Source organism: Cyprinus carpio, chromosome B18 (genome assembly GCF_018340385.1).
Source record: "Cyprinus carpio isolate SPL01 chromosome B18, ASM1834038v1, whole genome shotgun sequence".
In the NCBI taxonomy this organism is placed as follows: domain Eukaryota; kingdom Metazoa; phylum Chordata; class Actinopteri; order Cypriniformes; family Cyprinidae; genus Cyprinus; species Cyprinus carpio.
Window position 1 is genome coordinate 25,140,347 of NC_056614.1, and position 17,381 is coordinate 25,157,727.

General features: G+C 37.4%; 1 protein-coding gene across 1 annotated transcript; it reads left to right on the plus strand.

The window, feature by feature from the left end:
- The first annotated feature begins 309 nt into the window (after nucleotides 1-309).
- LOC122140475 (collagen and calcium-binding EGF domain-containing protein 1-like) lies at nucleotides 310-13,680 on the plus strand. Its single transcript, XM_042744564.1, has 11 exons — nucleotides 310-521; nucleotides 1,821-1,901; nucleotides 6,440-6,492; nucleotides 7,195-7,329; nucleotides 7,407-7,544; nucleotides 8,526-8,647; nucleotides 11,184-11,277; nucleotides 11,745-11,875; nucleotides 12,003-12,038; nucleotides 12,184-12,219; nucleotides 12,927-13,680. The coding sequence occupies exons 1-11, from the start codon at nucleotides 439-441 to the stop codon at nucleotides 13,113-13,115; spliced, it is 1,098 nt and encodes a 365-aa protein (XP_042600498.1). The 5' UTR covers nucleotides 310-438; the 3' UTR covers nucleotides 13,116-13,680.
- The last annotated feature ends 3,701 nt before the right edge of the window (nucleotides 13,681-17,381 follow it).

The following is a 17,381-nucleotide window of genomic DNA, read 5'->3' on the forward strand; positions in this document are numbered from 1 at the left end:
GTTGAACTTTTTTGATGTATATATTTTTTAATTAATATTATTTATTGATTGATTGATTGATTGTTAGTGCATGCTTTTGTATTATCAGGATGCAGTTTATACATTTATGTACATTAAAAATGAAGTGTTGCTCGTGATTCTTGAGAACATTAAAAGTGACTTTGTGAATGAAAATTGCAGTGTACTTAAAATGCTATGAAACTTAATATTGCTTTTTATAACTGTTATAGGTTTTCAAATACACTTTTCATGAAAAAAAAACTACTGAATTATTAATGAACCTAAACCAGTGTTAAGGTGTGAGGAAGAGGAGGAGCTTCATCTGTGGAGATGCGCACAGCTGTGGCTTCGCAGGACTCAACATGTGAGATGATCACGGACTGAATTTGACATTTTTAAACTGAATTCAGTGAGAGATTGTTGTGAATCCGGAGTGAAATGACGCGTCTGCTGCGCGCACCGTTTGGCGTCCTGTGCGTGCTTCTGTGGACGTGCGGCGTGAACGCGTCTGACGCGTCTGAGTGAGTGTTTGTGCATCTGCGTCTCTTCTGAGTTTACTCTGATCTCAGATCAGCTGCTGCTTTACTGCTAACACTTTTCCATAAAGTCTCGCTTCTTAAAATTAGTTAATGCATTAACTAACATGAAAAAAAATATGAACGCATTATTTTTACAGCATTTTTTTTAACCTTTGTTAATCTTAGTTTATAAAAACAGGACAAATATTTAACATATACAACTAATATTTAAAAAAAGCAAATTAAAATTTTAAAAAAGTATAGTAAATTCAGAAATTAAGTAAGATTAATAAGTGCTGTGGAAATATTGTTCATGAAAACTGATGTTAACAAATTAAACCTTATTGTAAGGTGTTACCGTTTTGCTGATCCAAGCTGATTAAAGCGAAATGACTCGAATCTTAAGTTCGAATTTATTTCATTATTATGAGAGACATTAATACTTTCAAAAATGCTTTGATGGATTTAATGCTAACACACTGACACTTGTGACTTTTCTAAATGTCTCATGTGATAACCTGATTTTCTGTATCATGGTCATACCACTACAAATATGACCTTTTTTCCATTTAATATTTCTTAATGGAGTGCTTTACTCAAAAACAAAAATAAAAATAAAAAAATAAAATGCACTCACCCTCAAGTCATCCGAGGTCAGGATGAGTTTGTTTCTTCATCAGGTTTGTAGAAATGTAGCACTGCATCAGTGTCTCATAAATGGATGCTCTGCAGTGAATGGGTGCCGTCAGAATGAGAGTCCAAACAGCTGATAAAAACATCACAATAATACACAAGTAATCCACAGCACTCCAGTCCATCAGTTAACATCTGGAGAAGACAAAAGATGAAACAAATCCAGCATTAAGACGTTTTTAACTAAAATACATAATCCATAATAACACTTCCTCCAGTGAAAAAGTGTTCTGGTGTGAATCAGGAGAGAAATCTGCACAGATCAAGCAGCGTTTAAACAGCTCTAAACAAATATGTGACTGGATTAGTTTCAGTTTTTTCTTCTCCAGATGTTCACTGATGGACTGGAGTGCTGTGGATTACTTGTGGATTATTGTGATGTTTTTATCAGCTGTTTGGACTCTCATTCTGACGGCACCCATTCACCGCAGAGCATCCAGTGATGCAATGACACATTTTTCCAAATCTGATGAAGAAACAAACTCATCCTAATCTCAGATGGCCTGAGGGTGAGTGCATTTCCAGCAAATTTTATTTTTGGGTGAACTATTCCTTTAAGGTATTTCTCCAGTATTTTCTGTAGATAACGTCTGTGTCCGTCTCTCTCAGTGAGGATTGTCCAGAGAATAAGATCCTGACCGTGGAGTATCCGTGTACGAGAGCTGGAGGTCAGAGAGGTCGCTGTCTCAGGTACACATTCAGTGCTCAAGCTTCACTTAAAACTGTTTAATGACTTTAATGTCTTCTGTAGAGCTGATTTATAATTGAACTGAGTTGTGACTTGACTTGAGGAAAGAAAATCATGTTTCATGTTTGTAGTGAATGTGACTGGGGAATCTCAGCAGGGATTTATTCAGCCGAGCGTGGGAACGTTAGTCATCCGTTAGTCTGTGACGTGATTACAGTAGGTGTGTTTGGCTTCATTAATGATCAGAGACAGGAGAGCCATGTGACCGTCATCATGTGAGTTCTCAGGCGCAGAGAAATTAAAGGGACATCTCTGAGAATCGTATCAGTTTTGATACATTTACACTGATGATAGTGACTGTAGAATTTCTGAGTGTGAGACCCCAAAGCCACATAGTGATGGAAAAATTATATTTCAGTGCTTTTGCATTCACTCCCATAACTTTTGTGTTCCCTATTAAAACCTAGAATACTTTTGCAATAAAACACCACTTTTATTTGTGAGAAATACAGCTGAAATACAGTTATATTCCTGAAACATTCTATGAGTCCCAGTGTCTTTTCTCAAAGCAATTTGAGCCATTTTAAGTGAAAAGCAAAACAAAAACACTCAAGAATGTGAGTTTTTGTGGTGAGAGTAGTATATGGTGTGTAAGTACAGCAGATACTGACATTGAGCTTTGTGCAGTGCATGATATACCGCATATAAGGCTGATTTTATTACTTTCCAGCCTGATTTACTGTAAATGTAATAGAGTTTGCAGGAGGTTTTTTATTTGTCCAATATTCATGATCTGTTATGTGCGCATTAGAGACTCAGTCTGTGTGAGAGTCAGAACTCTTTCACAATATTGCAGTTGTGGTCTGACAAAATGCTGAAATACTGTGGTTTGTGTCTCATTTATGGACTGACCGGCATGGCATGTGTTCATAAGAAGAAATAAAAAAGCTAAAAACACAAGACAGCAACAGAATCTGTGTTAATGGTACTACAATCCATCTGCAACATGAACTGGAGCACAGAAATTATGATCTTTTTAATTTATGCCACACATGGAAGCACAACTTAGAGTTCAGATGTGTCATAATCTGTCATAATTAATTTTTGCACATTTATTGTGTGTAGTATTCCCGTCTGTCCTGTTTATATGCAATATAAAAACTGACGTTCTTTCTTATGTTTTTGTTTTGTTTTCCAGTACAATACAATGGAACACTTTTAAATCGGAGATGCAAAAATAAAAAGAAAGATATTTGTTTTCTAAGGAATTAATCAAAATTAAGCATGTTTATGCCTAAAACAAGAAGAAATGTGTCAGTGGAGTCAGAAAAATGTGAACTTAATTCAAAGGGAAAACAAGTTGGTTTATTTTTACGAAAGCTTGTCTCACACACAGGATGAAAAAATAAAGTTGATTACGACTTTTTATCTGACTTTTTTCTTGCATTTCTGCATTTCTATATCATAACTCTGCATTTAAATCTCACAATTCTGCATTTAAATCTCACAATTCTGCATTTATATCTTGCAATTCTGAGAAAAACGTCTGAATTGTGAGATATAAACAATAGAATTGTAATGAAAAAAGTCCAAATTGTGACAGTCGCAATTATATATATATATATGTATGTATGTATGTATATATTTTATTTTTCATCCCATGGCGGAAACATGCTTCTATACTTTTCTGACTTTTGTTCTTGTTTTAATGAAAAACTCACTTAATTTTGATGCAAAGAAACTAGACTTCTTATGTGGTTTTGCATCTAAGTGTATCCTGACTTTATAGGATGGTCAGAAGTTTGTACTGGAAAATAAGACAAACACACTGAGGAAGGACGGCAGTTTTTGCACAATAAAACCACCATCAACAATGATCATAATCTCAAACACTAATAAAAAAATACTAATGATTTGAAGATTGAAATGTGACGCTGTTTTTAGGAGCAGGTCGGGTGTCATTGTTTGGACTTTGAGTTTCAGCCGTTAAAATAGGATCAACACCAGAAGGAGGAGACGAGGAGTCTGGGGGTGTTTTGTTTAAGTGTGAATTTATTAGGGATCTGCTGTTAGAGAGGTGTGACTGCAGAACACATGGCTCGACAAACTCTCCTCGTATCTGTCTGTGTGCTGTTTGTGAAGAGAGACTTGGATAAAAATAGAAATTGAGCTTCAGCTCTGACTGAGACACTCTGGTTTCTTATGGTGGACTTCACATACTGATAATATGATATATATTGATACTAAATTTCCTCAGGAATTGATAAGGCTGATGAATTGGGGGAAAGTCTAATTAATCCAATAATCTAAATTTAAAAATAATTAAAATAATTTTAATTATAAATTATTTTTATTATAAAAAAAATATGTTTTTGTTTGGCTGCACAATTTGGCCAGAAATGTAAAAATAATTAAAATAATTGTAATTATAAATTAAATATTTTATTTAAATTATAAAATAAGAAAAATAAATAAAATCTGTTTCACTGTAAGATAAAAAGTTTTTTTTAAATCTTACAGTGAAACCAAAGTTATTTGGGAAAAAATATAATAATCATAATCTAAAGGGGCGTGCACACCGGGAACGAATATCGGCGCGCGTTTTTTCGCCAGCGTTTTCAACGCGTTTTTTGTGTTCACACCCAAGCGATTTTCGCTGACGATGAGCCGAGCTTGTCGTGAACATGCAAATTCATTCCTGACATTAGATGGCGCTTAATGTTAAACAGAAATACTAGAAATACTAGTTCTCTTTTATCAAGATTTTTGTAATCGCTGTCGCGTTTGTTCATATAGTTCTTTGTGTGTCCGCACAACGAGACCAGCAACTCTACATTCATCTTGGCCTTGCATCTTCTTCGTCTTATTTCTTCCCGGCAGTGTAGACGCTACCTGGCGTATATATTCTTTCGCCGTTACGTATGTGTGCTCAGCAAGACAGTTTGTGTTTGAGCGCCCCCCTAAGTTGTGTTTACTGTAACTTCAGAAGCTCCAGACACGTGTGCAAAAAGCGCCATTCTCATGGTAGTATAGTTTTTGACGACGGTTGCGTCAAACAAAAAAAACACGAACCCGAGGCGTTTTTTTTTAAAAAAAAATGACGCTTTCGCGTGGCGTTTTTGCGTCGATCGCGGTGTGTGCAACTAACATTGGCTTTTTTTTAAATTTTACAGTGAAACCAAGGTTATTTGGGAAATAATATAATAATAATTTTATTTTACAGTACAGCTGTAAATACAGTGAAACCAAAGTTATTTGGGAAATAATATAATAATAATTTTATTTTACAGTACAGCTGTAAAATACAATGCTAAAATGAATGTCCTATTTTCTTTATTTCAATTATAATTAATATAAATTAATATAAATATTTTATTTCTTCTGCTTCTACATAACATAACATCATTTCTAATGTAAAAATAAAAACACCAGATCATGAGCACTTTACTCTGAAACATGCAGGACATTTGATGTGAGATATGATAATTGCAGTAAGCTAAATTGTGACTTCAATTTATTTATTTCTAGAAATTATGTTAGAATATAACTAGAGAGCCAGAGTGAGATCTGATTGAGCCATGTGTGTTATTCTGTGCAAATGAAGACCAGGTGTGTGTGTGTGTGTGTGTGTGTGTGTGTGTGTGTGTGTGTGTGTGTGTGTGTGTGTGTGTGTGTGTGTGTGTGTGTCTGTGTGTGTGTTGAAAGAGGTCAGCTTCTTAGGGAGCAGCAGAGGTCAGTAGGTCAAGGGTCACAGGAAATGATCTGACGTGGTCATGACACAAACGTCCAGAAGTGCGTGCTTTATTACAGTGATTTGTGTTTGTCTGAAGCAGTAAAATCGCTGATGAAGACGGTGCTGTAGGTGTATGTGAACATCATAAACCACTGTACGAGTTGAGAATGGAGAGATGAAGTGTGTGAAAACAGAGACCGAGGATGATGAAGGTGACAGGAGAGAGAGAGAACATGATGGATGGAGTGAGGATGAAGAGAGGAAATATCGTCTGACGTCTGGACGAGTGTTGAGAAAATAAACACTGACCGCTGACACACACTGTTCACTTTCACAGCGCCATCAAGTGAAGTCTAATTTAATGTGCTCTGATGGATTTAACTCCTCTTGAATATTAAATCAATTCATATGAAAAGCAGTGAAGTAGTGGGGGCACTATTTATTTATTTATTTATTTTTGTCAATTTGTGCGTTTGTATGTAATATTTATATTTTTAACAACTGTATATTTTCTATTTATTTATTTACGGTTTATTTCTGTTCATATTTTGCTGTTTTAACCTGTTTCTTGTCATGCAAATAAAGCAGTGAGGCCAGATTTTATTTTAGATTTATTTTTATTTTGGACAAACCATTATTAATATTTTTATTATTATTATTATTAAATTTGGTGCTGATAGGAATGCAGAATTTACATATCATATCATATAACATAATTCCTTGTATATTTTCAATTTGCTGCCTTAGGGTCACTTGTTGAGTTTTTCATGACCATTTTCTCTGCTTTCTCTTGATGTGTGTCTGCAGGAGGAAGTGCTGCGAAGGCTTCAGGTTTGTGATGGGTCAGTGTGTGCCAGAAAGTAGGTAAAACCTTCAGCTCACTTCTTATATTGTCAAATAATCAGTTTTTTTATTTAAATTTTTTTTTTTGCATGAGCGAGTCTAAGATTTTTTAAAATGTTTTTCAAAGTCTCTTCTGCTCACAAAGGCTGCATTTATTTGATCCAAAAATACAATGAAAAATTTTGAAATATTATTCAAATTTAAAACAACTGTTTTCTATGTGAATATCTATTAAACTGTAATTTATTTCTGTGATCAAATCTGTATTTTCAGCATCATTACTCCAGTCTTCAGTGTCTCATGATCTTCAGAAATCATTCTAATATGATGATTTGCTGCTCAAAGATATAAAAACAATAGCATTCAAAAGTTGATGTAAGTCTAAAAAAGAAAAAATTAAATTATTTCATCAAGGATGCATTCAATTGAAGTGACAGTAACGGCATTTCTAATGTTACAAAATATTTCTATTTCAAATAAATGCTGTTCTTTTGAACTTTCTGTTCATCTGCAAATACTGAAAGATAAAATGTCATGGTTTCCACAAAAATACTAGGCAGCACAATTGATTATAATCAGAGATGGTTCTTAACTAGCAAATCAGCATATTGTTTTTATGCACTACAGAAAACGGTATCATCAATATTTTTGGTCTGTTCTGAATGTGATTTGTTAACTGTTAGCTGTGCATGAACGTATATCTGGCGGTGTGTGTTCAGGTCTGGACGTGTGTGCCGGGTCTCCCTGTGAGCAGCAGTGCACTGATAACTTCGGTCGTGTGTTGTGCACGTGTTTCGAGGGTTTTCGCTTCGACCGAGAGCGACACCGGCAGCACCTGCACCCGTACTGCATCGGTCAGTGGGTCGAACGCTTGTCATGTGCTGCTCTCAAACACACAATCATAACCTCTGTCTGTCTGTCTGTGGTGCAGATGTGGACGAGTGTGAGGAATCCAACAGCAGCGTTTGTGAACACGTGTGTGAAAACACTCCTGGAAGTTTCCGCTGCCGCTGTAACGCTGGGTTCACACTGACTCCAGATCAGCGCTCCTGCGCTCCTGAACACAACCGTGAGACTGTGTGTGTGTGTGTGTGTGTGTGTGACTCCTTCTCAGAAATCATTGTTATCTCTTAGGGTTCTCCTAAATAGCACTAAATGTTTTTAACTGAGTTGTCTCTTAAAATCTATTCACAAAGCTGCTGAGACAGACTTGTAGTGAAGAACAGAGAGAAGTCTTCAGCTCAGAGTAAGGGGGCGGGGCTGAGCTCATTGCTATGGATGATGTCATCAAGCTTATTAACTATGCACACAGTGATTGGCTGATAGTCTCTGTCAGAGATTTATTCATAGAAATATTGTAGAGCTCGATATTATGTTGCCATATTCAGATAAAGGTTTAAAAATAAAAATGTTGCCACATTCAAATAAAGATTTTAAAATGCAGGCTTAGTGTCACTAATTAAACAAGTATATGTTCAGCTAATTGTCAGCCTCTTACATGTGTGCTTCTAGTAAACAATTAGTGGATATGCATATAAACAGCATTTTAATTAACAGAGTAGATCACGGCATGCAAACATAAAAGAAAACCAAGAAAAGTGTTAAAACACTTTGTGAAATACACTTAAAGCAGAAATGTAGGAGTCGTAAATTTAGGACTGACACGTCCATTATTTTTATGATTTTCTCCTGAATCTGCGAGTTATGAGCTACTTTAGATGTTTTATTAGTATAGGCCCGGTGCAATTTCAGTGTAGCTGAACATTTCAGTAATTAAAAAAAATAACAATAATTTAGATTTCATTGAAATTACAGCTTAAAGGCCTCCATATACAGTAACACATGCATATAATCAGATTTCATCCTAAACATCATACACTGTGAGAATACTGTATTAGTGCTTAGAGACTGATGCTCAGCAAATGTGTTTTCAGTAGCCAATTCTTATACTTCAGCTCATGTTAAATCATGTTAAATCATGTGTTCAGCATGTGTACTGTGTGATAATGAGCCGTGTGTGTGTGTGTGTGTGTGTGTGTGTGTGTGTCAGTGAGCTCCTCCAGTAAGTCTGAGACTCAGATGAGCTCTGGATGGTGTTCTCTCAGCTGTCAGGACTTCATCAACATGAGGAGCAGCTTACTGCAGATCAGACTCCTGCTGGAACACACACAGGTAACACACACTCACACACACTCACAGGTAACACACACACACTCACTCAGATGCGCGCACGCACACACACACACTCACACACACTCACAGGTAACACACACACACTCACTCAGATGCGCGCACGCACACACACGCACACACACACACACACACACACACACACACACACACCACGCACACACACACACACACACACACACACACACACACACACACACACACACACTCACAGGTAACACACACACTCACACACACTCACACTTACAGGTAACACACACAAACACACACTCACACTCACAGGTAACACAAACAAACACAGGTAACAAACTCACACACTCTCAGACTCACAGGTAACACACACGCTCACACACACTCACACTCACAGGTAACACACATGCTCACACACACTCACACTCACAGGTAACACACACGCTCACACACACTCACACTCACAGGTAACACACACGCTCACACACACTCACAGGTAACACACACGCTCACACACACTCACAGGTAACACACACACGCTCACACACACTCACAGGTAACACACACACTCACAGGCAACACACACACGCTCACACACACTCACAGGTAACACACACACTCACACTCACAGGTAACACACACGCTCACACACACTCACACTCACAGGTAACACACACGCTCACACACACACACAGGTAACACACACGCTCACACACACTCACACTCACAGGTAACACACACGCTCACACACACTCACAGGTAACACACACGCTCACACACACTCACACTCACAGGTAACACACACGCTCACACACACTCACAGGTAACACACACACTCACACACACTCACACTCACAGGTAACACACACGCTCACACACACTCACAGGTAACACACACACTCACACACACTCACACTCACAGGTAACACACACAAACACAGGTAACAAACTCACACACACTCACACTCACAGGTAACACACACGCTCACACACACTCACACTCACAGGTAACACACACGCTCACACACACTCACAGGTAACACACACGCTCACACACACTCACAGGTAACACACACGCTCACACACACTCACAGGTAACACACACACGCTCACACACACTCACAGGTAACACACACACTCACACTCACAGGTAACACACACACGCTCACACACACTCACAGGTAACACACACACTCACACTCACAGGTAACACACACGCTCACACACACTCACACTCACAGGTAACACACACGCTCACACTCACAGGTAACACACACACGCTCACACACACTCACAGGTAACACACACACTCACATTCACAGGTAACACACACACCACGCTCACACACACTCACAGGTAACACACCACACCACAACTCACAGGTAACACACACGCTCACACACACTCACACTCACAGGTAACACACACGCTCACACACACACACAGGTAACACACACGCTCACACACACTCACACTCACAGGTAACACACACGCTCACCACACACTCACAGGTAAACACACACGCACACACACACACTCACACTCACAGGTAACACACACACTCACACACACTCACAGGTAACACACACACTCCCACACACACTCACAACTCACAGGTAACCACACACGCTCACACACACTCACAGGTAACACACACACTCACACACACTCACACTCACAGGTAACACACACAAACACAGGTAACAAACTCACACACTCTCAGACTCACAGGTAACACACACGCTCACACACACTCACACTCACAGGTAACACACATGCTCACACACACTCACAGGTAACACACACGCTCACACACAAAACACACACTGTAACACACACGCTCACACACACTCACACTCACAGGTAACACACACAAACACACACACTTACAGGTAACACACACGCTCACACACACTCACACTCACAGGTAACACACACAAACACAGGTAACACACACACTCACTCACTCACAGGTAACACACACTCACATATACACAAACACAGGTAACAAACTCACACACTCTCAGACTCACAGGTAACACACATAAACACACACACACACACACACACACACACACTCACAAATACAGGTAACACACTCACAGGTAACACATACACACGCACACACACACACTCACACTCACAGGTAACACACACACACACACACACACACACACTTACAGGTAACACACACAAACACAGGTAACACACTCACTCACTCACTCACTCACAGGTAACACACACTCACATATACACACTCACAGGTAACACACACACACACTTACACTCACAGGTAACACACACAAACACTGGTAACACACACACACTCACACTCACAGGTAACACACACTCACATATACACACTCACAGGTAACACACACACAGACTTACAGGTAACACACACTCTCTCACACACACACACACACACACACACACACTCACACTCACAGGTAACACACATACACACTCTCTCACACACACACACTGAGGCACAGTCTGCTGATGCGCTCAAACATCTCATCTGTGTGATCTGTGTGTGTGTGTTCAGGGTTTGTCTCCCAGTCTGGATAATAACAGCCACAAACCAGCTCACGGGAAAAATCCTGAGAGTCACACCAGCTCTGGACCACCAGGACCTCCAGGTAAACACACACACACACACACACACACACACACACACACACACACACACACACACACTCACTCACACCAGACTGTCCCTGAATGAAACACTTTAACCTTTTCAGAGCTTGTAAATACACATCCATCATTCTGCTTGAACTGATTCACTCTTCAAACTGATTCACTGAACTGAATCTGCACATCTTCTACTCTCTTAATATTCACCAACTGTGAGACAAGGAGGCATTGAAATGAGCTGAGTTTGGAAAAGTGAATATCACTGCAATATTGGCGATTTCACAACATTTGGTATCAGCTAGAAAGTAACTGTTAATATACTGTGAATATTTCAATATACCTCGCGCCTCTATTGTCGTATTAAATCATTTTTTCACATAACACTGTAAAAACACAGTGAACTAATTAAGCCAAAGGAATGTCCAAACTTGAAAATGAAGTGTCTCCCTTGATACTTGTTGTGTGTCAGGTGACCCGGGTGAGCGAGGGGAGAAGGGAGAGCAAGGGCCAGCGGGGCCCCAGGGGCCCAGAGGAGACATGGGTCCAATGGGGCCACAGCCAGATCTTCAGCACATAAAGACGGGCAGACGGGGACCGGTGGTAAATCTGATTTACTGACCACTGACACTGAGAAAACACTCCACAAATGATTCATATTCTCTCTGTTTGACTCTGGATGAGAGTCATTTCTCATTTTATAATCATTACTATTCACATGTTTGTCCAGGGACAGCCAGGAGCGCCTGGAAAAGACGGACAGAAGGCATGTTTGTCTTGCTTTATGTAGATGAACACAATATTGCTCTATGCTGTCAGTTTAGTGTTATTTCTGAATTTAGTACACAAACTGAGTGCTGTCCTTGCTGTTAATGATATGAATCAGATGAGTTGTGAATGTTTCTCTGCAGGGTGACAGAGGTTTTCCTGGACCCAGAGGATCTCCAGTAAGTTCCTCCTCACTTCACTGATTAAACACACCAGTAAAGAGTTACTCTGTGTTCATCTTCAGTCCGTCTGCTCAGTTTGTTCTTAACATAAATATTGAACTTCTGCACTTAATTCAGCTGAACTAAACCACTTCACTGCATCCAAACCTGTTTCTCTCTCTCCAGCTCTCTCTTTGTTTACTTATTTATTTTTGTAAACTCTACACTTTTTGATAAGTATCTAAATTTATATATATATATATATATAGCCTGTATAAAAAAAGTCCTCAAATTATTATTATTTTTAAAAAAGTATTTAAGTATGAAGATCTCCCATTGAAGTATGTTAATAGATAAGAGATTGTTTTAAAAATACTGTTACACTGAATTAAAACGAGAAATGTTTCTTTGGCAGCAAGCCGAAATAAAACTTTAAGTAAATTAAATCTAATTAGATTTAAAATCGCTGGCTTTTTTATATTTTATTTCAGTTGACATTTATTTTATGTGTTTTATGTGATTTATTTTATTTAATTTTTTTAACAAAAATGTGTTTTAGTTAACTATAACAACTCTGCCGTGTATACTTCATTGATGAACGTGTATCTGATTCAGCATTTCTTTCACACAGAACCACAGAATCAAAGCTGAACTGCTGCTGTACAAAAGCAGATTTGCTTCAACAAATGCAGTTCTAAAGTTAAAATATCTTTCTCTCTCTCCAGGGGCCTCCAGGGTCGTTTGACTTCCTGTTGCTAATGATGGCGGATATCCGTCATGACATCATCGAGCTGCAGCAGCGAGTGTTTGGGAAGAGGCGTGGCCTTACGGTGGACACACCCCTTCTCTCCAGCGGAGAGGCGGAGCTTGAGGAGTGGGCTTCAGGAGAGGGAGAGCTGATGCCGAACACATGATGCTGGAAGAACTGCTGCGTTACGCTGCATCAACCCCAAACAGACTGAAGCCCAGACGAATCTGAGCAGGTAGAGTCCAGTAGCGGCTGCTTCAGATGAGGAACACATGCATCATAAAATCATCCGTAATAAATGCTTTACCTGAGGTCACTTGATCAGTGGGACGAAAAGACTCGAGATGATGCTTGGAAGACAAACGTGTGTCTGAGAATCTACTGGAACGGAGTAGAGATGTGAATACTCCTCTTTTAGCAGTGCACACTATGTATGGAACTTCAGGATTACAATCTGCATTTACTCACTGTGTGAGATGCTGTATCCCACAATGCAAAGCGCTCCGCTTGACTTTCTATTATCTGTGTGACAAATGAACCAAAAGAAATAACAGCTATGATTATTAATTTCTCTCTCCTGACTCATTATTTCATCAGATTGACAGAAGTTCAGACAGTTTTACTCAAAACTCTATTATTTTTATTATATATATATTTTGTTGTTGTATGTTTTTTATTATTCAACAAACTATGTAAGCTTGTTTTCACCATGGAATTAAAAAAATGGTAATTGCAATTTTTTTTTTCTCACAATTCAGACTTTGTTTCTTGCAATTCTAGAAAAAAAAAGTCATGATTGTGATGTGTAAACCTAGAATTGCAAGATTTTACATTGAACAGTTCTGTTTTTTTTCCCACTACAGAATAAAAAACAAAGCAAAAATGTAATTGTGACTTTTTAGAATAATCTGACAAATTGAGTTTATATCTTGAAATTCTGAATTTGTATCTCACAATTCATTTTTTTTTCTCAGAATTTAAATAAAAGTTTTAACAGAATTGTGAGATAAAGATATAAAGTGGGCTATAAATTCAGAATTGCAAGAAATAAGTCTGTGAGATAAAAAGTTGCAGTTACCTTTTGATTTTAAAAAAAAATATATATATATTTTATTCTGGGCCAAAATGGGCTTCCATACTAGACAGAACACTAGTACTAAATCTGGAACACAGCCAGAACTGATATCACTGAAATACACATCTGAATGTAGAAATAAGAAGAAGTCTAAGAGGGTTCAGTCATTCAGATGGATTCCAATGCATTTTAGCACAACATGTTGTAATAAAACCATCTTTTTAATTTTAATCAGTTCATTTAGCTTTCTTATTGGTCTCAAGCAATTATGTATGGAAACCTGTTTCTGCCACTGAATAAAAAATAAAAAAGGTAATTGCGACTTTTTATCTCACAATTCTGAGTACTTTTATCGCTGTTGTGAGATATAAAGTCCAGTTCTGAGGAGGAAAAAAAGACTGATGTGTTCTCAGAATTGCAGAATTGAGTTTAAATCTCATAATTCTGACTTAATAACTCACAATTGCAAGTTTATATCACACAATATTTATTTCATGTCTCAGCATTGTGAGTTTAAATCTTCTGACTTTATTTCTAACAACTGCTAGTCTATATCTCACAATTCTGAGAAAAGAATTGCAAGATGGGAACTGCAAGATGTAAACTCACAATTGTGAGGGGAAAAAGACAGAATTGTGAGGTAAAAATTCGCAATTGCCCTTTTTTTTAATTCAGTGGCGGAAACGGACTTCCATAATTATGAGCTTATTTGAGTTGCGCTTCTGAGTTTCTGCTGTTCATGTCCATCATTGAGGCTGTAATGCTGTGTTTGATCCTGCAGGTGGAGCTAAACTACAGCTGACAATCACCAGAGACTGAAAACTACAGTTCATTGTGCTCTGCTACCAGATAAACATCTATATGTCACAAATTAATTTCCCATGTAATTTTTTGGTTGAACTCTCTCGTGAATCTTGAGATTTGAACACACTTTTCTTCCAATCACATATCTGCAGAGTGTAAAATGAGTGTGACCAGCAGAGATTTAAACACACACACACACACACACACATATATAAACCTACCTGCAAAGCTGCAGTACTGTTAAAAGTTTTAGGCACTTGTGTTAAAATGCTTTGAAATAAGGATGCTGTCAAAAATTCATGTCATAAATCGATTTTCTTCATCAGTTAACTTCTATGAACTGAATGAAATCATCATTTGGTGGAGCATGCTCTGTGTTTAGAGCAGGTTTTGTCCTCGGTGCACTTGAGCAGAGTTTCTCAGGAGCTTTGCAGGAAGGTTTCTTGAAGCGACTCGGAGACACAGTTCTTCTGGATTGAGTCTGTCTCAGTTTGTTCTGTTTCTTCATGTGACTCCAGACAGACTGATGATGATCAGATCACATCTCTGTGTGCAGCACAAACACCTCACTTCATTATTATATGCCATCTGAATTTTATTTTTATATTTTTTTTAATCAGGCTCCTATGTGTAAGTTTATTAATATCACTTTGATGGCAATGAATAGGTTTATTTCATTTTGAAACATATATATATATATATTTGTATACATCCCTCTACTGTACTTGACTTAATCTGCAGCTGTGTCTCTCACTTATCTTTTTTTGATTTTGTTGCTGTCCTGTGAAACACACAGATCTGTCAGCGTGTGTGTGTGTGTGTGTGTGTGTGTGTGTGCGTGTTTAAGCAGATCTCTCTCATCATCGGCCCTGCTTTGTTCTTACTGTGTCACGTATGAGAGATGCGTGTATTACATTCAGCACGTACTGTACCGTGCGTGCGTGTGTGTGTGTGTGTGTGTGTGTGTGTGTGTGTGTGCTGCAGTGACGCTGCTGCTCCTCTAGAGGCGCCGGTGAGGAGGTCACCAGCGCTTTTGGATGTGGACTGACAGCATACTTCCACTGATGCTGAACTATTGTTCAGGTTTATATAACTTTAACATGAAACCACAACACGAAACTTTAAGACATAATGAGAATTCTTCATTGACAAGTCATCCATTGTGAATTATTAAATAATATATGCATTACAATATTTGTTCTTTATACTTGCACACCTATTTGTGTTTATATGACAGGGTTTGTCAACGTTTTCTGATCCAGGGACTTTATTATTAACTAACTAGCCTGCATTTGCATGCTTTGCCATGTGCATGGCAGGGTTAATATAGATAACTTTAAAAAACAGATAAAATGAAAACCATAAAAACATTTTTGTTACTTGGAATAAAATAACTAAAATAAAATGATATATCAATAAAACTTAACGTTATTAATGCAACATTTCTTATTTTTATTTAGTTTAACGACTTACTAAAATAACTAAAAATAAATAAAAAATAATATAAATTAACTATAATAAAATGTAATAAAAACTATATTTAAAACAAACACAAACAACAAAATTACTAAAAAATTAAAATGAAAACAAAAATATATTTAAAAAAAATCTAATTTTTCATTTTATTCTAAATAAATAAAAACTATAATAGTATAAACTTTATACTTAACACTGGTGCGTGTCAGTCACATTACTTTATTATTCAGCAGAGATAGATTTACATATTTGATGATGATTTTACACTGTATAAAATCAAACAAACCATCCAGAAATGAAAGTGGATGTTTTATCACAGAATAACCACGTTTAGTTGGATTAGTTAGTGCTTTAGTTAACATGAACCGCATTTATTAATCATTGTTAATGTAAAAGCTGAAATTAACATTGAGATTAGTAAGTGCTGTAGGCACATTTATGAGAGGTTTCTGATGTCAGAGGTTGAGTAAAGGACACTCTTCAGCCGAGCTTTTGAGACTTTTTGAGTTTGTCTGCTATTGTGTTAATAGATCAGCCCTGAGGAAACGCGTGTTGCTCTTTCATCACTCACTGGTTTTCATGACCATCTGGGTTGTTTTGTATTTAGTAGTCAAATTTTTCTTCTAAAATTCTTCAGGAGGAATAAAAATAGACATAAATGAGTCACCAGATCTAGAGTCTAGAGATATAAAATGAATGTGAAGCAGCTCAGATCTGAGTTTGGGACATTGCTGAGATGTTTTTAAAGATATTTAAAATATCATTAAACAACTCTAATATGCTCAACAATGAATCATTTACTTAAATAAAAACAAAATAAAAAAATTTTTTAATATTAATATATTTTTTAATAAATATTTTCTATGTGAATATCTGTTAAAATATAATTTATTTCTGTGATCCGCAGCTGTATTTTCAGCATCATTACTCCAGTCTTCAGTGTCACATGATCTTCAGAAATCATTCTAATATGATGATCTGCTGCTCAAGAAACATTTCTGATTATTATCAATGTTGAAAACAGTTGTGCTGCACAATATTTTTGTGGAAACCGTGATACATGTTATTTTTAAGGAT